The sequence below is a fragment of the Macrosteles quadrilineatus genome, unplaced genomic scaffold (genome assembly GCF_028750875.1).
Source record: "Macrosteles quadrilineatus isolate MER2022 unplaced genomic scaffold, UCM_ALF_1.0 Scaffold_5__1_contigs__length_97177068, whole genome shotgun sequence".
NCBI lineage: Eukaryota > Metazoa > Arthropoda > Insecta > Hemiptera > Cicadellidae > Macrosteles > Macrosteles quadrilineatus.
In genome coordinates this window covers 97,143,628-97,165,744 of record NW_026542598.1, presented here as the reverse complement: position 1 = coordinate 97,165,744, position 22,117 = coordinate 97,143,628, and the positions used below count along the sequence as shown (strand labels likewise).

At 35.8% G+C, this 22,117-nt stretch overlaps 1 protein-coding gene across 1 annotated transcript in view; it reads right to left on the bottom strand.

Annotated features, from left to right (window-relative positions):
• LOC128995821 (serine/threonine-protein kinase NLK-like) overlaps positions 1 to 22,117 on the bottom strand; it is a gene marked incomplete at its 3' end in the record, with an annotated part of 121,759 nt that overhangs the window by 11,212 nt on the left and 88,430 nt on the right. The window contains 2 exon segments of the mRNA XM_054420839.1: positions 1,203 to 1,288; positions 13,205 to 13,311. Coding sequence (XP_054276814.1) covers positions 1,203 to 1,288; positions 13,205 to 13,311 — 193 coding nt within the window.

Below are 22,117 nucleotides of genomic sequence, written 5' to 3'. Positions count from 1 at the left end.
TACATTTTCTACCGGAATACATCATAAAATACAGGGTGTTCCATAAAAAAAATCAAAGTTGGCTGCTATATTGGAAAAATGGCGGCTAAAATATTTTTTTCGACTCGACAAACATTTTTTTAATAAAAAGTCTAAGGCACTTACCATTTAACTTTTTTTGATATCTCTTATAGTTTTTTAATAAACCAGCTGGCACACTTATATCAATCATCCTGTATAAAATAAAATAATAAACTATAAAATCTTGTGTTCGTCTCGTATGAAAAGCAAAAACACAAAAGAAAAAGGCCAATAAATGTCCAAAGTCAATAAATTGTGCATGTGCTCTGCGCGCATTGGGCGGCCGGTCCTCGGTGACTCAATGTGTTAAGATGAAAAGTAATAACACTTAATACATATTAGTAGGGATGGTCAAGTCTCGAAATTTCGGGAAATTTTCGGGAAATTTTAAATCTTGTTACACAAGACGAGATTTCTTTTTGACCGAGATTTTTATCGAGACGAGAATACAAAAAAAAAAAAAAAAAAAAAAAAAAAAATTAAAAACGCCTGCAGAAAGTCAATGCAATACCCGCAATACAGGAGCGTGTTGTAGTTGCGTTTCCTTTGCGAAGGCGTTCTTATTTAATTAATTCTTTAAATGTAAAAATTACTTTAATTATTTTAATAATATTACTTTAATAACATTTGAGAAGTTTTGTTAAGTGTAAGCAGTGTGTGGAATGTTTTATTACTATAAAAAGTCAAAACAAGTAACGATTTTATAAAAACTAATATTGCTTTTATTTTATGATTTATTTTATTTTAGGATAAGTTGAACTCTATCCTAACTGATATCACTATGTTTCCTAATCGTAAGCATTTTTAATAAGTTAAGCGTGATTAATAAAAAAAATGTTATGCTGATGTTTTTTAATAAAAGATTGTAAATATTCTTGCCTATTATCATTATTTTTGTATTTAAACAGTCATCTAACAAAGTTACAAAATCAGGTAAAAATTTTGAACGTGCATTTCCCGTTGTGTATGAGAAGGGAAATCCCGTCTCGATCTCGTCTCGAAATTTTATGAGAAATAAAAAATCTCGTCTTGTCTCGTCTCGAACTAAAAATCCAATCTCGTCTATCCCTACATATTAGAAGATAACCAACTATCAGTAAATTAGATACAACAGATAAAGTAAAATAATGTTTAACACCCACCTTTAGAACACAATTGCTGTTAACAAGAAGGTTGCCGGGCTTTATGTCTCTGTGTAGAATTCTGGCTGAATGTAGGTATTTTAGTCCTGTAACAAACATAAAACATAATAAAAACCAGCAATGTGCAATAACCAGAACTTAATTTGAGACCAAACAGATCTCTAACAATACACACACTTGCATGTTTATACAGGTGGTGGTCGTATAGTGATGCTAGCACAGTTGATGATGGGGGAGAGGACATGTGAGGATGGCAGGGGAAGATTGAATAGACAAGGGTCAAACCTATCATTATATTATGGTACCATAATTTATAGAAACAATATTATTAATAAATATCATTTTGGCTGTAATTATGTTGCTTGATAAATTTTGACAGAAACCCATCTGATTTTATGAATGATTTAGAAATTTGGTGAACAATTTTAGCAAACTGCTCATGAATAAATTGTTCAAACATGTTGATTTGCGTGTGTGAGATCAAAACCAATAGCAATAACGTTAACAATGATCTACCATTAACTATTTCTAACTAATGCTTACAGTATTTTAATAACAATCAGAAATGGTAAAGATGATGATATTTGGAATCCCGTTAATTATACATAACATTCAGTTAGTTTTCAATTACTTCCTCCCATTAATAATTTGTTGAATCACTATTTTGAACAAACTTTATGCCCTAACCAGGCCCTAACGCAGTTTTATTTTATAATAAAAAAGTCCAGAGCCATATCCTAAATTTCACTTTATTGTGCAAACACAGTTTGAAGCCCCATTTCCTCTGTGAACTCATGGTTTCTGTAATGAGTGCAGCTTTCTAGACTCATTTAAAAGTCAATTGAGGGAGAAAGGAATAATTAACTAGGTACAGCAGCATCGCCTTAGAAGATGGGAGTGTAAAAACTCTGAGAGTCTCATTCTCAATCCCAAATGTTAACATTTTTATAAACACACAAACATCAGACCTTTACAAAGCCATGATACACAACTATGTGCCAATAATTAATAAAGATAGATTTTTGTAAAACAGTGAATTAAACTAATCACAATACGATAAAACTACCAATAAAAAAATAATGTAGGCTAATCATTAATAAACAATATCATTAAATTTTTTGTATTATATTATTCATATATTCATATTCAAACATCTTTATTCGTCATAAAAATCATGTACATTGGTGGTACAGTGAATAGTGTCAGAATACTTAAAATAAAAATACTATTTCTATTTATGGCAGGTGGAAAACTCATCAAAAGAATATAATGCTAGATTTATTATATGCTCTTTTAGAATTTTCTTGAATTTAAATAGGTTTGTTTATTTTTAGCAAATTGCACATATAGGGAATAAGCTATTACCATAGGTCTCATGGTAAGACCTGGACCCGGGACCGATTTAATTTTTCGTTTTGATGTCCCCAGAGGCCAAAACACCATCTGTTCAAATTCATATATATATTAATTAAATAAAATATAGTTCTGTTCATAAAATAAAATTATAAATGCCTCAAATTCTAGTAGTTCTCAAACTAAGAAAAAAGTTAGTGCCACCGGTAGGTTTCGAACTCGCTACCTCTTGGTTATCAGCCCAATGCTCTAACCACTACATCAAGAACACCGATGGAAGCACCACGTATTGTTGCTGTAATGGTGTTCATTACAATTTACATTCATTTTTAACCATCAATCAATTGAATCGAACCCATTTGATCCTAAATAATATCGTTACTTAGTATTTCGATATTGAACCGATAATACACGGCATTTTTGTACGAAAAAATGCTCACCGTTTATTTATTCAGTAATATTTTTGTAATAGGCCTATCATTAAAGTTGCATTTGATACTTTATTTTTCAAGCCTATAATGACCCTTGAATAGATCCAGGTATATTATTAAACAGAATGGTAAGTATCTAACTTATCTTCCCACAGTGCTTAGCAAAGGACAATTATATTAAAATAAATAAGTTAGATAATGTTTATTTGCTACTATGTAAAACAGGTAAGGTGATGTAGAATATTGTATTGAACCTTGGATAAGACTGAAGACTGAGAGAGCTGTTGTAATGGGGGAACACTATTCCTGGGTCAATATAAGGGAAGGGATAGGGAATAGGGATAAGGGACAGACAGGAGGGAGAGTGATAATGGGGACTGGGTACAGCCTGCATCCACACTGCCACAACAGTGTGTACAAATACACATACACACCAACACAAGTCAAAGCTGTTGTGATCAGTACTGATACTGTATGCCACTCATCCTACACTCAACCCCATTCACACTTGGCTTAAAATACCTACTTTGTATGGTCGCCATTTCATTGAAAAGTATAAACTATTTAAAAGTATCTATTGTTGAATATGTTTATGAACAGTTTATGATGTGTGCTTTTGTCTGTAGAACTATTATACACCACTAACATTTTTAAGTTTTGATGAGAGACTGAAAGAATCCAGATATTGCTTCTGTTTAAGTCAACCTGTCTATAAAACGTCAATTATTAGCTAACACTGCATGAACAACAATCCCTGATAAATAAACCGAGTCATGTTCACTAACATTTTCTAACAATTGTATTTTAACAAAGAAATTATGTAAACAATGGTTGATAAGTTGGCACAAAGAACATACTGACTAAAAAAGTTTTCAGTTATTTCAAAGTTTAATAAGAAATTTAATAAACATAACACGAGTGTCAATGCATAGAATATAGTTAGTTGTTTTATATAAAGAAATTTAAAATTTTAATAAATTACTGGGGTATAGTGTCAATCTGGAAACTATACACTAGTCTTTATAGCATCCTATTAAAAATTTTAGACATTTAAGATTTTCTTCAACTTGAGAGAAGAGAACCCAATTAAATGTATTTATTCATACATTTAATAAAACTAGATAACCTGTTGCTCAAAATCGAGCAAAACTGCAACTTGTAATAAAAAAAATAAACAACTAAAAACATAAACAGCAAGACCTCAATCAAAGAGTAATTCTAAAGTCTATGACTGATGCTTTTTGTCTGGTGGTCCTCTGTTTTCAGCTTTAAAAATAGCGGCAACATTTATACAGGTCGCACCATTGTAGCGAGGAAAGCCAATTATTTTGTCACTTATTATGTACATAAGAATCTCCCATAACTCCTCGGAGCTCTCGTCCCTACACTTTTTTGCCACAGTTTTAAAAGATTGGGCAAATGGGTTGGCAATGTGACCCTTTTTCCCACATATTTTATCATTGAATCTTTCCTTTCAAGTGTCATGGATCTTGAAATTGTAGATCCCCTAGGTATGATCCTCTCATCTAAATGAGCTTCAGAGCTGACCATGGCAAAGGCGGAATTGAATTGACAAATTTTATCCTAATAATTTCTAGATCCAAGCCTCACAGCCCTGATTTCAGATTGGGAGTTTCCAATAAGTTCCTGAAAGTATGGTGAATTCCGAAGATGAGGTAAATGGTTCTCTCATTTATGGCAACAAAGAGTAACGTTGAACTGTATAGGCCAGACTCTTTTTTTTTGCTTAAAATGTAAGCCACCACAATGTAAATATTTAAAGTTCATTTGTGAAGGTTAGACATATCCCACACAATGGTTGAAACTCTGTAATCTTAAAATGATACATTGGGAGATTGATGCAAGCGGCCACGTTCACGTTTCCTCCAGCCACTCACAGTCTTCGTCTTACTGGTAGCATATTATTTTAAATTTAGATGAATTACGAAAGTCAACAAAACAACAGAAAACACTACAACGGAATTGTTATACACATTGTAAATTACATGATATTGTGATGTAACTGCACTGGAAATAATCACTTTCAAACATTTATTTCATCACACCAAACTGTAACCAAAACAACTCGATAATTCAGTAAAATATGATGTAACGTAAATACATTCACCTATTTACAAACAATTTGTTGTCAAGTCTTGATAGGAAACTCTTTATTTAAGAAACAGATATAGTTAACAGATGTTTAGATAAAAATATGGAATTCCGGCTTTGCTCTGGAATAAATAAGTCCTGCTGGTCAAACTTAAAAACTAAAAAGAATTAAATATTTATTCTTAAACACTTTGTTGTCTAGTCTCTTCATTATGAACCAGACTTAGTTAACAGATTGAAACACAATATAAATTCCAGCTTTGCTCTATGGAAGTTTTAAGTCCTGCAGTTTGTGGTTAACCTTAAAAACTATTTCAAACTACGTCCATATGTTATTTGTAAACAAAGGGAAATGAGTTTAATCAAATGTCAACAGATGGCGCCACTTTCCAAACTTTAGCCCTTAACTGTACTTAAGTGATGCCCTTTCTTAATATTCTGAGACGTATTTGCACATCTACATGAAAATATGTACCTTTAATTTGATACCTCAAACATTAAAATCCATCAAGCGGTTCTTGAGCTATGACTGTGAAAAGAAAACTGCTTGCGTATTAATATATAGATGACTGCCATGCTGTACTGGCTTGAGATAGAGACCTCTGATTTTCACTAATATTTTTCTTAAGGTCTGTTTTATACTCTGTGTGTCGACTCGACAGCGAGTGCCGCATGTTTGTGCGGTGGGCATGGCATTGGTGGCCGGGGGGGGTTTCAGGGGTACCAATTAAGGAATTTCTATTCACCACTAGTATTGATTTGTATTGAGTGAGAGATGGCTTCTAGATCCAGGTGCCTACATGATGTTAAAACTAAAGACAAAGAGACATCGGAAAAGACACTGGTCTATTCATCCCATCAACTGGCAAGATCCGACGATGGTGCTTTTAGAAACTTCCCTTTGACATCACTAAACTTGTAGTCCGCTGATGAACAACCCCACAAACTAGGTCTAGAAGATTTGATTTTGGTAATAAACTGTTCAATATTGCCATCAGTCGTATTTATTCCGTAATTGTACATAGACAAAAGTAGCAAACAGATGCACAGAAAAGAAAAACAAAAGCACCTACCATGCCGGCAACAGAAAATAAAATGGGGGAGGCAAGGCTGTTGGGCTGACTGTTTGATCAGTTGGCAGCACTTGACAATGCCGCTGCGGTGTGGGCGGCCGCCGTAGGTGATAAAAGCTCCAATTTAATTCAATACACTTACAGGGCCTGACTGTTTTGTTCAGTTGGCAGCACATAGAGTATAAAAGCTCATATAACGCAATGCAACACAAGGCTTGGTTCTGCGGCTTGAGGTGCGCTGTTGTGCATCTAGCCAGCGCATGCGGTAGCGGCCGGTCCCATAAACTCGAAAGCGGCCTGCTGCCTTGTAAATGTATTGAGTTAAATGGGAGCTGTTATACTCTGCGACATGCCGTAGTAGTGCTGTCAAGGGCTGCCAACTGATGAAAACAAACTCAGCCGAATCCCTTGCAGTGCTGTTGGTTCATCGCATCTTTCCTCCCGACACTTAGTAGAAAGTCCATCAAAGATTTAACGGACTTGCGAAAATAATTGAAGAACTTGTCACTATCAGGTTGTAAAAGGTAAAAATGTGTCTAAAAGCACAATCGTCAGATCTGTTTGATGGGATGAATAGAGCAGACTCTTTCCTGACATCTCATTATCTTTAGTTTTAACAACAAATAGGACAAAATACCTGTATTGAGAAGCCAAGGCATCTCTCACTACAAATTAACACTAGTTGTGTAATACTAGGTGAATAGAAATTCCTAAGTTGGTAGCCTTGACCGCCACACAAACATGCGTCACATGCCGTCGAATGCAGCGGCATGCCGCAGAGTATAAAAGGGGCCTTACATTACCGCAGGCCGCAACGGTGTGCCGCAAATTATAAAAGGGGCCTTACTTTGATAAGGTATTACTGAAGTGTTACTTGATGGGGTTTTACACTGTCTCCAAAATTTTAACCTGTCCCCAAAACAGCCAATTTGTTGTCTCAGACAAAATTGTTATACTGACCACAAAATGTACTTCAAGTTTGTGCTTGGGGCTTTTAACAATTTTTGTTTTTACCTAAATATATTCAGTCTATTATTTTAAGTCTACAATATTATAAATCAAAGAAAAATTCTAAAAAAAATGTTTACCCAATTTTTTGGCTAAATGCACGGTTAAGTTTTCTTAGTGTAACTGGTTGAAAATTTAATATGAGTTATCCAATCCATATGTTTGCCTGACCCTGTATATATGTTGTATAAAAAAGGTAATATAGTTGATAGCAGCAGTTCAATGTTTACAGAGTTAAGTTGTTGCAAGTACAAGGAAGGGAGGCATGTACTACCACCAGTCTAAGTCTGGTCTGTTGCTAAGGAAACGATGCATTTTGGCACTTCATCTCACCCTCCACCCCCTGCGTTGGTCCTCACCCCTGTAATGACATTGTCCTTGTACCACCAAGTGTCTAGACCAGATAAATATAAAGGTCCCTGAATTAAGCGGCAGATATAGATTTTTCATCACTCCGTAACGAAAGTAACTATTTTCGATAACAGCTGACATCAATGAAAGTAGTAGTTTCCCAAGCTCTAATTTAGGGCGAGGGAAAATCTATCAGCTGATTTTCCCTCGGTCTAAATTTACTTTCCCTCGCTCTCAACTAGTTCTCCATATATTCTCTACGCGCGCTAGTGTTTTGTTACGGTTTAATTTAATGATTTGAATCAGCTGTATATATTGTTAAAAGTTGTTATTCTTTTATTTTCATGTTTGAACAAAATTCATTGAGAAATATACGTAGGTTTCCTTTTAGATGATTTTATTTTATTTTGATTTTCAATCAAATTATTGAGAAATAAAATTGTTGTAATATTACTGAGGTCTGCTAATCTGTGTTTGTGTATTTTTGCGTCGTGATGCAAAGTATCGTTCATAACTCATACCGAAAGTTATTATCCGGCACTTGCTCCATTATTCCCGTACGAGGCGTCGGCTTCGCCTCGCACGTGAAATTGGGGTTCCCTGTGTTGGCTTCGCCTCACACAAAAACATGAGCGCGCGACGGAAAATGCCACTTTCGGTCCTAGTAATGAAATATACTATTACCCTTTTTCAAAATCTAATTTTTTTTAGGTACGGTATTAAATTTGATCTTTTTATTTCACTTTTTGGAACCTGTGATATTGAGGGACTATCTTGTATTGTATATTCTAATTCACACTAAGCTGTTTAAAACTACAGCTCTTTAGACTGTCACTAAAAGGATAAGGTACGGTATTTAAATAAATCCTGTGTACTTTGTATTAGGAATGTAGTACAAAGTACAGTTATGTAGTACAACATGCAGGTGTGCTGCTTTGTTCAACTAAATTCTCAGATCATTCAAGTTGTGTCATAGTTTCTGAGAAATCTAACAAGATAACCTGACATGTTAATTGCAATTGCAGCTTCTTAAAACAGGGATGTTGTGTGTGTTGTTGTATATAGTGTTTCAGGATCATTATAGTAACTTACACCTTATTGTGGGACTACACAACTATTTCAAATTTCCTGTAATAATGTTGTGGTGTAACAGATAGCAGTACATGAATATAAAGAATTTTGGAATGAATTAACTCTCAAATTAAAAGATTTAAAAAAACAGCGATTTTCTAACACTCAACAGATTAAATTCAACATAAAATAATCAGAAAGTCAGTAATTTTGTTTGTACTGTAATTGCATTGCCGTAGGTGTTTCAATACCACACAACACATGTGATGATAATTAAGTTAATGTACCTCTCTATTTCTCCGGTATCCTCTACCGGGTCACAGTTACACATTTCCTATGGTAATAGCTTATCCCCTATGGAAAATTTGCTAAAAAACTGATGCATTGTTAAATTAAGGACTATGAATGATAGTGAAAGTTAACTGAACCTCTTTGCGTTGTGATCATACATAAAAACTTGGAAAGTACTTTCCTTAAATACTGTAGCAAGTTCCTGATCTTACAGATTACTCAAACAATTTTATACATCAATAATTTATTTATTGAAAATATAGTTTTTTTTATGGTACGCTTGACTTTGGTCAATCATACGAGTACTCTAGTGTTAAACTATATTGAAATGATTTAAACTAAACAACAAAAGGTTTCAGTTTTAGTGTCCTCTTTCCGTTGCAAAGCACGGTACAACAGCTAGTATATACATATACATTTATTCATATAAGATACTATTCTGCTACCGTATAACAGCTACACAAGATTAGGTTAGGTTTTTTTTTTTATTTTTACATTAAAAATGCATTTACTTCCATTTTAAATGTTTGACTTCCTAGTCTAATCTGGTGTGGTCTGTAGTTGATAGCGGTATGCAAGCAGTAGACCTACACGGTGAGCTTGTGTAGGCAGGGGTGCCCATTTGATTGATCAATTCACCAGTTCCAACCCCATTCTGAGACCACCACTGCACGTTGCTATTACACATTCTCTATATACCTCAGTCTCACACAACAATATGTTGACTATCAGATGAAAATAAACAAATATTAGCACACAAACAGTGCCGAAACTCCACGGATCCTATACTACTTTGAGTCAAGATTACGGTCTACTGTTATTATAAAGACGTCTGTACCAAATCACTGAGTACGGTCTGAAACAAACTACCATATTGGCCTACAGTAGCTTACACGACCAAAACCATAGCATGGAATCCTCAAGTGAGAAGCAAAAGTAAAATTGGTATGAAACCAAACCAAACATCATACCAAATTAACGTGTACAACACAGCCTTGCTTGGTTTCAGAATGTATAAAATGTTGCTTTAGTTTTGAAGTTTGATGACAAATCCAAGTCACGAACCAACCCAAACCTCACTAGCTTTGAACTAGTTTTGCGATTGGCGGTTGGTTTTGATTGCACTACCATACGAAGTTTACAAATACCGTGATAAAGGCGCAAACATATTCTCCTCCGAGTATCGTTATAGAGATAACTACCATGTCTATTACTGTGTATACTATGTCTTGTAAGTTTTAATAATTGTACAAGTCAATTTAGGATTTGATGTAATGACACTAGTGAACGGCGGAGAAAAGGTTTTGCTTGATACCTTGATAGGACATAAAAAACAAAGATCAATGCTAACAACCAATCAAATTCTAATTCAAAAAAATACTCTAGTCCCCTCTTTGGAGAAAGGTTATAGTTTGTTTTTTTACACACGAATTGTTATTAATGTATGGTGGTTAAGCGTAAATAATGTTTTCCGAAAAGAGTAGCCTATACTATAATTAATACCCCCGCCGCAGCAAACCTGCCGACTAAGCGAATTTCCATTTGTCTGAATTGATTTTCAGTTAAATATATTTTAATAACATTAGGTTTAATGAGTACCTAGGTTTGCTGCTACAAGGAAACTAATAAAGTATGTTTTTGAGTAAAATATTGATAGCTTAGTACAAAATAAATCAATTTGCCAAGTTTGATCAAAATATATTCATAAACAAGCAAACTACAACATTTGACAATATTCTCCATAAGAATAACATGGGAATTTTAAATTTACAATTTTTTTAATTTTCTCCGTTACTAATAATCGAACAAAAATACTTTTATATACTAAATTATTTGTTTTTTTAAGCTCTTTAAAAAGGTCTAAAGAGAAATTGGGAAATTTTGTGTTTTGAGGGTCAAAAGTGAGAAAAACCAATTTTTACCCCATAAAACCCCCCGTAAAGCCCCGTTCCCATGGTCCGATCGTGCTGGTTCGCGAACTCATTCAAGTTTATCCCGCTTTACACCTTTAAACCAAATTTCATCAAAATCGGACAAAAATTACTCAAGTTATCGCGTTCACGGACGTATATATATATATATATATATATAAGTCTATATATATATATATATATATACATATATAAAAATTTGAACGAATAGTGTTTTTGGCCTCTGGGGACATCAAAATGAAAAAGTAAATCGGTCCCGGGTCTAGGTCTTACCGTGCCACCTACGGTAATAGCTACTTCCCTATAGGGAAATTCGCTAAAATCCATGTTTTAGCCCCTGAGCTGTATAATAACTAAAAATAGGCTTTACCTTCGTCACTGCAGCTCAAAATCCTGTGGTGTAACTATGTTACGGCCGTTTCGACATTATAATGCCATCGTCAGACTACAAAAACACAAACTCAGCTGAAGTAGCGTCGTTGAAGTTTAAACACGTAACACATACGAACAATAAAATACATTTAAAATATTTACAAAAACCGAACAGGCCTGTCGTACTAACGGGTGACATGTTCCCGTTCCGAGCAAAAACCGACTGGAAGATTTCTATGTCGAGCCCGGTGTGGTGGCGTTATCAGTTGAACTTTGTACTCCTGGCTTCTTGTTCCTTTTCTGATTTAAAATGCTATTGAATATGAAGTGTGACTTGTACTGTAGTTTGTCGTTTAAAATTATATCGTCCAAATTATTTTCGGTGTAAGCTTTGTAAATTTCATACTCTTCTAGGGTGTCCAGTCTATTGCCTTTCTTACTTGTGTGGAGTATTTCTAAGCCAGTGTTCAGATCGTTCATGTCGTGATTTTTGTCAACCAAGTGTTGTGCAAACGATGACTTTTGTTTGTCGGCTCTAGGAAATGGATGGTGCTCTTTGTATCTGGTTTTGAATGAACGTCCAGAACAAATTGAATGTTTCAAGTGGCGTAATTGATAAAGGTGAAAAGTCAGGTGTGTATAAGATTAATTGTGCAAGTTGCCCGAGCTACTACATAGGAAAGACTGGACGTTCATTCAAAACCAGATACAAAGAGCACCATCCATTTCCTAGAGCCGACAAACAAAAGTCATCGTTTGCACAACACTTGGTTGACAAAAATCACGACATGAACGATCTGAACACTGGCTTAGAAATACTCCACACAAGTAAGAAAGGCAATAGACTGGACACCCTAGAAGAGTATGAAATTTACAAAGCTTACACCGAAAATAATTTGGACGATATAATTTTAAACGACAAACTACAGTACAAGTCACACTTCATATTCAATAGCATTTTAAATCAGAAAAGGAACAAGAAGCCAGGAGTACAAAGTTCAACTGATAACGCCACCACACCGGGCTCGACATAGAAATCTTCCAGTCGGTTTTTGCTCGGAACGGGAACATGTCACCCGTTAGTACGACAGGCCTGTTCGGTTTTTGTAAATATTTTAAATGTATTTTATTGTTCGTATGTGTTACGTGTTTAAACTTCAACGACGCTACTTCAGCCGAGTTTGTGTTTTTGTAGTCTGACGATGGCATTATAATGTCGAAACGGCCGTAACATAGTTACACCACAGGATTTTGAGCTGCAGTGACGAAGGTAAAGCCTATTTTTAGCTATACTATAAACTGGACGGCACGACGATGAGTAGACAATAGTTGTCCCCAACATGGTTGGGAGAGGGGAGAGCCGCCATGTTGATCTTCATTCATCCACAGCTCTTTCAATTTATTCAACATTGTCCCGTCAATGGGTTGGCTTAGCATACAAACGCGGGTCTATGGTCTTCCCACCTCACCAGTAGGGTATTAGGCGATAGAACACCACCTAGTGTTGGTGGCACTGGCACTAGTAGCTCCAAGACTCTCAGCTCTTTTGTGTCATTTGTCTTTTATATGGGGGTCATAAATGGTGCCAAGATAAAGTACATACACACATACTGGAGAAACACAGATCACCCCACTCCATTCTCCGCGTACACACACAAGTACGTCGCTGTCTTATTACAGTAACAAGGACCTGAGTTGATATGTTACCAAACACACCTCTCTGAAGTTGATAAAAAATTACAAAAGACCGTACTAAATAACACTTTTGACTATTAATACAACAACTTCTGTATCCAATAGTCAATGATAACACTAATAGTTGACCACAAATTCTACACGAAAATTTGCAAAATAAAAATAAAGTGAGCTTGTACAATGGAATGTATCGGCTAAACATGATTGCATTTGTTTGGAGGAAATTTCTAATGCATTATTCAATAAGTTTAGGCCCTTATTTGCAAATGTATACAAATAAATAATTGAGGTTGTAAACTAGTGAAGTGACGTACCTCTGAGGATCTGGTAGAGGAAGACTTTGATGTGGTCGGGCGACAGGTACTGGGGCGACACTATGATCTTGTGTAGGTCGCTCTGTAGTAGCTCGGTGATCACGTATCTGACGACAAGAGTCAAGGAAACGACAATAATAATACATTGGAGCTTATGTTGTAAAAGAATGATGGCTTGAAATGCATACAATTTGTACAAATTACTGGATAATTAAAATTCAAGTTGACGATTGTTAACGAGCTAACGATCATCAACACAATTAACGAGGATGCGGAATACTACCCCCGGAAACCACCCCACCCCACAGGTAATAGTCCAGTCAAGGAATGAGGTGTAGAGTGCGTGAGCAGGTAACTAAGCGATTCCTTCAGAAACTTGTTCAGGGGGCTTAGGGTGTTAACATACCAAAAGTCCTGACTCCTAGGTGGTGAGCCAGGGGGTGGAGGGGGGAAAAAGGGGGGGGGAGAAAGGTACGCATTTTGGGTTTTTTTATTATATCTCGAAAACTATCAACTTTTTGTATACTATAGTAAATTATAAAATTGGAGAAGATTAAATTTTCTACAAGAAAAGTATATAATGTGTTTATTTTGGTTCAACAGATTACGAGTTATAACTTATTTAATTGATATCTTATTAAAATCTCCTTCCATAAGAAATACATGTAAATTAGTATGCGAAATGGGGCGAATCCTATCCGCCCAAAGGAAATATAAATGATATTCTGGAAATCTTGACAAAATTTCCAGTAATTTGACACTTTAATCATTAAAATTGATCCAAAATTAACACGAGGGCGAGGTAACAAAATGTCGAGTTTTGGTGTTTTTTTATTGGAATTATAAAAAAAACCTTAAATCATCCCATTTTTAAACGCTCACCCTCGCTTTAATTTTTGACAAAATTTCATGATTAAAGTGTCAAGTTACTGGAAATTTTGTCAAGATTTCCAGAATATCAGTTATATTTCCTTTGGGCGGATAGGATTCGCCCCATTTCGCATACTAATTTACATGTATTTCTTATGGAAGGAGTATTTTAATAAGATATCAATTAAATAAGTTATAACTCGTAATCTGTTGAACCAAAATAAACACATTATATACTTTTCTTGTAGAAAATTTAATCTTCTTCAATTTTATAATTTACTATAGTATACAAAAAGTTGATAGTTTTCGAGATATAACCAAAAAATCCAAAATGCGTACCTTTTCCCCCCCTTTTTCCCCCCTCCACCCCCTGGCTCACCACCTAGGAGTCAGGACTTTTGGTATGTTAACACCCTAAGCCCCCTGAACAAGTTTCTGAAGGAATCGCTTAGTTACCTGCTCACGCACTCTACACCTACTTTTGGATCATTCATTGACTGGACTATAAAGAGCGTGACGTCACGAAATCTGTCTACTACAACCAATGGGAACCGTGTCCGCGACTGGAATACTACCTACCTCCCAAGCAAAATGTGAATGATATGTATTAAATTAATTTCATACGTAATAATTTTGTAATTTAATTCAAGTAATTCCGTTTGATAACAGAAAAGGTATGTGGGGAATTTCAAACAGAATTTGGAAATGTTACAGCAAGTTCAGTTAGTTAGGTTAGGTTAGTTTAGAACAGTTTGACATCGAAACTTGAGTGTCCGTGACTGGAAGATTGCCCCCTCCCCGGGTGGATCAATGACGTCTACATAGCGTAGGATCCTGCTTAGGGGGTTAGTTGTTTGGGGGGGCAGTCTTTCGGCGTCTCCTATAAACTACAAATTATTTAAGAAAACGCACAAATATTAACTCGTGGGATGCTTAAGGGCATGTGACATTAAGTTTCATATTACATTACACAACTTAATATTACGATCAACAATCTTATTTTCTTTGGAATTCTTAATTTTTAAGAACATTACAACCAACAAGCCGCACTTGCTGTACGATCATTTCTCAAAATCTGAGTACGTAGTTGATAGTGGATAAAGAAGCACGTGTGTCGGTAGTGCTAATGCTGTGTCTCTCTGGTAGAGCGGCGTAGGCAGATTTACGAGTACCAACTACACAACAAGGTCGTCTGTCCGGCGGCGACGGCGGCATTCCGCGCCCGGGCCGCTTCTTAGTATGCACACTGTCCGAAATAAAGGAAACATATATCAAAGGAGTAGTGGGAGTGAGCGTGCGGAGGTCAAGAAACTGAGAGCGAAGCGACAACTCGTAAAAACTGACAACTGACAGGACGCGTGACTTCCTGATACCGGTGTGACGCACGCTGCAGTACAGTAGCTCCTAGCACGCCTCCTTGCGGCTTGTGTCTCCTCATAGTGTTCTTTGTGCAATACAATTGTTTAAAAAATCAATTCGGAGATTTGAGAAGCCCAAACAGTGTATTTTACCATAAGAGACTTATCATTACGGACCATTGGAAACTGCTGCATCCCACCAGAATGTAAAGATCGACGGCTCGATGTGCAACAAACGCAATTCCATTAATAGTACTGATATCCTCGTCTACAGACAAAGGCTGGGTAGCATCTCCTGCTCCTCGGTGGCGGTGGCGGGCAGTTGACCGACCACAAGGCCAGGGCCGGGCCAACAACCGCCAGAAGGCCGTCTAGTCCACCGCTGCCGTCGCTCGCACCTTGTCATTACTGTACCGACCCTCCGCTCCGGTGTCATCCCCGCCATCCTCCACCCTCCACATCAATTAGCAAAACATAAGTTTCTGTTGTGTACTATAGCTGTGATTTGTGGTGTTGTTCTGTGTTGTGTAGATGCAGAGCTACATTACGTGCATGATATGCTGTAACTGCTTGCAGTATGTGTTATTTCCGGGTCGGCGCCAGGCGGAGTTAAGACAATTACGCTAATTGAGCTCAGTTACTCTTGCCTTGATGAACCCCAACAAAAACGCAGTTACTGAAATGTATAAACATATCCCTGTGGAATGTTGACCCCAGAAATCATCTCCACAAAATGATAAGTTATGGTATATTGTACCATTTGAAATAACGTCGAATACATATATTAAGATGGTAAGTTTTACAATGAATATGCAACAATTATGTATTTTTAACTGTTCTCACAGGCACTTACACAATAATCTATAATCATCCGGGGTTGTACTGTTTATAATGTTGAGCGGGTATCTAAGGGGGTGCAAGTTGTTCAAGGATAGAAAAGTATCAAAACGCAATTGTTAAATAGAACAAGAATACACAACAAGAATAGGTTACATTTTCGTTTCGGGCTGCCGAAAAAAGTGATGGCCAAGAAACAGTGCTGAAAAAGGTATTGGGTAGGAAACCGTTGTGATATGAAGAAGCATCAATTTGGTCTGATGAATGTCTTACATTTATTAGTTTTAAAGTCTGACGCTTCAAGAACGGTCAATCTCAGCACTATTACTGTAAGGGTAATATTCCTTGTTGGGGTTCAGTGAATTGAATTCTTTGATATAGTTTTACACAAAACATTTTAGATCGATAAAAACAACATACTAAATATGTCTGCTACACTACTTATGCCTACTTCCGTCTCCAAAAGTAACTATTTAATCACTAACCATGGGTAATATGTTTTATAATCTATGGTTTAGTTTGTAGTGATTCAAAAAGATATTTAATTGTTCAACAACAGGTAAATACACGAAAATGTCATGAATGACAACAGTTTTGTGTTGACAGATTTCACAACACGGTAGTAATTTAGTTTTATGTACATGGATTTTTTACAGTATAGGCTATTCATTCAACACACGATTTCAGTTATATGTCGCTGTATATGGTGGCCGGGATCGCTCGATATGAAGAATATTGAATACAAGTTCAGAGAAAAGCTGGCACCCTCACAGCCGAAACAATCATCGAATTGGTTACGGCCCATAGAGGGGCGCCAGTAGCTATGACGACGACACAACCCTCCTAAGTAGAATAATTAACATCTTTTCTTTGATAGAGGGGAAAATTTTGGTTATTTTGATGCTTGCTTAGTGAAGTACATTCTGTAAATAGTAATATTCATATAGAAATAGACACATTTTATTCATGAACAGTTTAAAACCGACTATACCTCGTACACGTTTACGTAGCATTGTTATACAAAAGACATATTTTATTCATGAACAGTTTAAAACCGACTATACCTCGTACACGTTTACGTAGCATTGTTATACAAAAGACATATTTTATTCATGAACAGTTTAAAACCGACTATACCTCGTACACGTTTTCATTTACGTAGCATTGTTATACAAAAGACATATTTTATTCATGAACAGTTTAAAACCGACTATACCTCGTACACGTTTACGTAGCATTGTTATACAAAAGACATATTTTATTCATGAACAGTTTAAAACCGACTATACTTCGTATACGTTTTCATTTACGTAGCATTGTTATACAAAAGACATATTTTATTTAAAAGACACTCAGGCCTATATAAAATGTATCAGTTTTCTATCTAGTTATTACGCTATATAACAATGATGTATTGTTCTGAACGCCATTCATGTATACTTTTGAATGTCTGTGAATAAAGTATTTTTGAATTGAGTTGAATATTGGATAAGAATTGTAAAATATATTAAGACTAGGTCTGATTCAGTCTTTCCACCGAGAAAAAGCAAAGATCCCCCTCACCCGGCCAAAAAATTCCTGTTTTATCCCCCCAAATGAATGTCATGAAATATCCTGTATTCTGGTTTATTTTATTAAACAACGTACTAAGATATGATTGGTTTTATCCACAAAAGCTCAAATAAATCAGGCGTCAGAGTCGGAAATCCCGTTTTATTGCGCACCTCCGTTTCAATTCCGTGCATGGTATAAAACTTGTGTTTTTGTGATTAAAGTCCCCATACCTCTTCATTGATACGCGGGGGTGGGGTAGGCCTACTAATGATTTTCCGAACCATATACAGTCCTCGGGAAGACTCAGATGACATCTAATCTCGAATGACTTGGAATAAACAAAATTAAGCAATTGTTTCTGATCGTGGAATATGTTAGATAATCATCTCCAGACAGTATTCTCTTGGTGTTATTTTTTATGAACTAATTTTAATTATTAAATATTTTTTATTTGGCAAATTTAATGGTACTGGTTGAATAATTGTTTATGATTTTGAAAATTCATAGTCCAATTGAGTAATTCACGCATAATCCATGCCTTATTTCATGGTCACAAGAATCCATGCATAATAATTCAAGCTTTTCAAGGTTTTCATGGCTGGTGTGACAACCCTCTTTTACTAATCTAATAATTGTCCTATGGACCAAATTAAGTTGTTTTTATTGTCAAACGATGCTGTTTTTCAGTAATGTTATTTTCTTTCAGCTTCGAAGTATTCTTTGAAAGGAAAAATGGTACTGGTACCGTGTTATTCCTCGAATCGTTATGCTGAGAAAACAAGTTAGAAAAATGCGCGATATTCGCACAGGTCCCCTCGTTTTGACTTATTGATCATATTAATACCACGTTAACCGGTGATACCGATGGTGTGATTTAGAAATTCATTCAACACAAACACCAAGTAGTAGCCTACTGAGTACTTGATCATCTGTTAAAGACGAAGGAGTTCTTGTCTCTTGCCAAGCCTCACCTGTGGCTCGCGGGAACAACAACTTGACTGAAATCAATAAATTAATAAAAATTCTTCTCCCTCATCCACCCCCACAAGAGGCAGGAGGGAGGGGGAGGCAACTGTTGCTACTGTGGGTCTAGTACATGGAAATAATGTGTCGCACTATATCCTGGATATCCTGACAGTGACGTGTTGTAGGTTCAGATGATCTTGTTCATACACACAATAGATAAACAGGGTTTGACAACTGCGGTTACGTTTCTTTAGTGCTAGTGCTAGCGTAGTAGAAACCCATTAGCGACATTCGTATTCAATAGATGTTAAATATTCAGACGAACAATAACGAAAATGCGTCGAAAAATTAGAACTAGTTCAAATAAAAGTATTATTTTAATAATTATAAAAAATACTAGAGTACATGAGATTGCAAATAATGATACTGTATGATTGAGCACTTAAGCAATAAATTTATATAGATTTAACAAGAAAATTCAAATATTTCATTCATAATAGCACTTACTATTTCTAACCTTTTTTTCTTTTCGACGACCCTAAATTGAAATTCAAATATCAGAACAGAACATACTTTAACGTACGCCTATTTAAAAGACAGATGTAGTTTAACGATGGATTGGAAATAGAAAAAAAGTGCACAAGACTAAATTGAAACAGAACTATATAGAAAATACAAGCCAGGTGACACTTTGATCATGATAATTGGAGACTTACAAGGGGCTGGTGGTAGGCTGCGGGGGGTGGGGGAGTCACCCTCCTCTCACAAAGTTCTCGCCAACACCGAGCCTCATTAAACTTTTATCTGATTCAAACAGATTTTTACTTTCTGTAGAGTGCGGGTGCTAATGCAGGGACAAAGTTTATTTTAACTTGTGCATTGTGATATTTTTACTACATTGCCATCACTCGTCCTTTTAGGCTACGTACTGTAGCTTTAAGCACATTGACTATGTTACTTTCTAAGTTTTAAATATGAATAGTAAAAATAAGTTTACATCACTATACCTAGTTAGCTCTACGTCGCCGAGTACTGTAATGCTCTGTACAAAAATGTGAATGTCTGTAGCCCTGTCAAACTCTTCTCATGGTAAATATTTCCTCCGCTTGACTAGGGGAGAGGTGTGAAGTCGATAGTCATACGCTGGAAATCGTGGAGAACATTACACGTATGCCTACACAATGATAGAATATCGGCATGTCCAAGTATGTGACAATAGTCTATACACAATCATAGACGGTTACAAAGAATCAAGATTTCTACATTTCGTATTACGTCTCTAATCAACTATTTGATGTATGGGACGGTGTATTTAACCATTAACATTACTGCAGAAGTAATAGGTTTTAACGGTCACTCCGATTGTGAAGGGATGGCAGATAAGCCCAGTGTACGGCATTTACACAATTGACGCCGTTAATTAATTAAACAGACGAGAAAATAACAGTGCTGGTGCGAGTGTGAGTAAATGATGGAATGCGGGCAGAGTACTGTACAGACCAAACGTTGAGATATTGCGTACATCACTATGTCCGTGATTTCTCCTTGCCAAAGGACGTCCACTTCTACACTCAGCAAACTCATTATAACCTACCTACTCATACATTGAAACATATCATATTAAATAAACGTGCCGTATCATACAAAGCCTCTGTACTCTGTAACTGCAGTATTGAGCTATACACTCACGTAGTACCAGGAGTGTCATGTACAATTATATCCTATAGTCAAGAGGGAAAAACGGAAACGAAAAACTAAATTAACTTTTACAATAAATATAATTTAGTTATTTTATGCCAACAAAAATTATTGTACCGAATTAATTTTGAAGCGTAAGTTCTTGTCATCTATATATAAACTTGTTTGTCTCAATGATAATGATTATTAAAAATAACTTTATAGTAACTCAGTTTGTTTGTTGGCTACACCGCTAGGCCATTCAGCGCCCAGTAAGGACCCCTCACAGTGTTAATTTGTAACACTTATAACAATTTTTTTTTTAATTAAATCATAACCGTAATAATATGAATGAAGTTAAACAAATCTCTAGCGAACTTTAGTACCTTGGGTGCTTAACGATTTCTTATAAAAAAATAGTTATAATAACTAACATTGTAAATCTAAACTATTTATAGGCCTACCGACTACTACCATTGACTATATAACACTACTAGTAGTGTTAAAAATAAAAAACTAAAAATATATAACACTACTAGTAGTGTTATATAGTCAATGCTACTACTATCATTGACTTTGTTTGTCAGCCCCCAGTAGAGGGGAGAGTGAGAGTGGCGACAAGTAACCATGGCAACGCAGAAGTGGGCGGGGCGATACACGTTGACCACGCCCCCCACGTGTTCGTCGTAACAGCTGATTAGACTCAAGACAAGACAGGCTTGCCGCTGCACATGCAGTACCGTACACAAACGCGTTGCACAGCTGATCAGCACTCAATAATTATACAGGGTGATTTTTAAATGAGTCCCCCCATACCTTTTTCCACATTTCTTTAGATATAAACTCCGTACCACCTCAGATCATTGTAGAGTAGTAAGTACTTCATTTTGACTGGGTATAAATTTTTGGCCGCCATATTGGATACAAAGTTTTTTTTTTCAAATGTAAAGGTAGGGTTGTGACCCATTATTCCAAACTAGAATTTTACGCTGATTAAAATGCCGCAAATAGTTTTTAAAAATCTTGATCCGTTCTAAAGTTATAAGGAATTTTTATAACTTAATTTTTAGCCCATTTTAACATTGTGCATTTACAAACTAAGACCATAATCTCAAAATAGTGCTAGATAAAGATAAGTAAACACCACCATTCATTGTCGACGTATTTTCACTTGGTTATTACGGATGTATTTTTTCGGCCGCCATCTTGGATCCGCCATTTTGAAATGTGACAAATTAATTTAAATATGAAGGTGGTGTTGTGACCCATCATTTTGAACTACTTTTTTATGCTGAACTGAATGCCGCAATCCGTTTTTGGTTATCAAGCTTTCTTGATGAAATATTAAAATGATCTTATTTAAAATTTCAATAATTCAAAAACCAAACATGCAAATGAAAAACTGATTGAGGCATTGAGTTCAGCATAAAAAAGTAGGCCTAGTTCAAAATGATGGGTCACAACACCACCTTCATATTTAAATTAATTTGTCACATTTCAAAATGGCGGATCCAAGATGGCGGCCGAAAAAAATACATTTGTCATAACCAAGTGAAAATAGGTCGACAATGAATGGTGGTGTATACTTATCTTTATCTAGCACTATTTTGAGATTATGGTCTTAGTTTGTAAATGCACAATGTTAAAATGG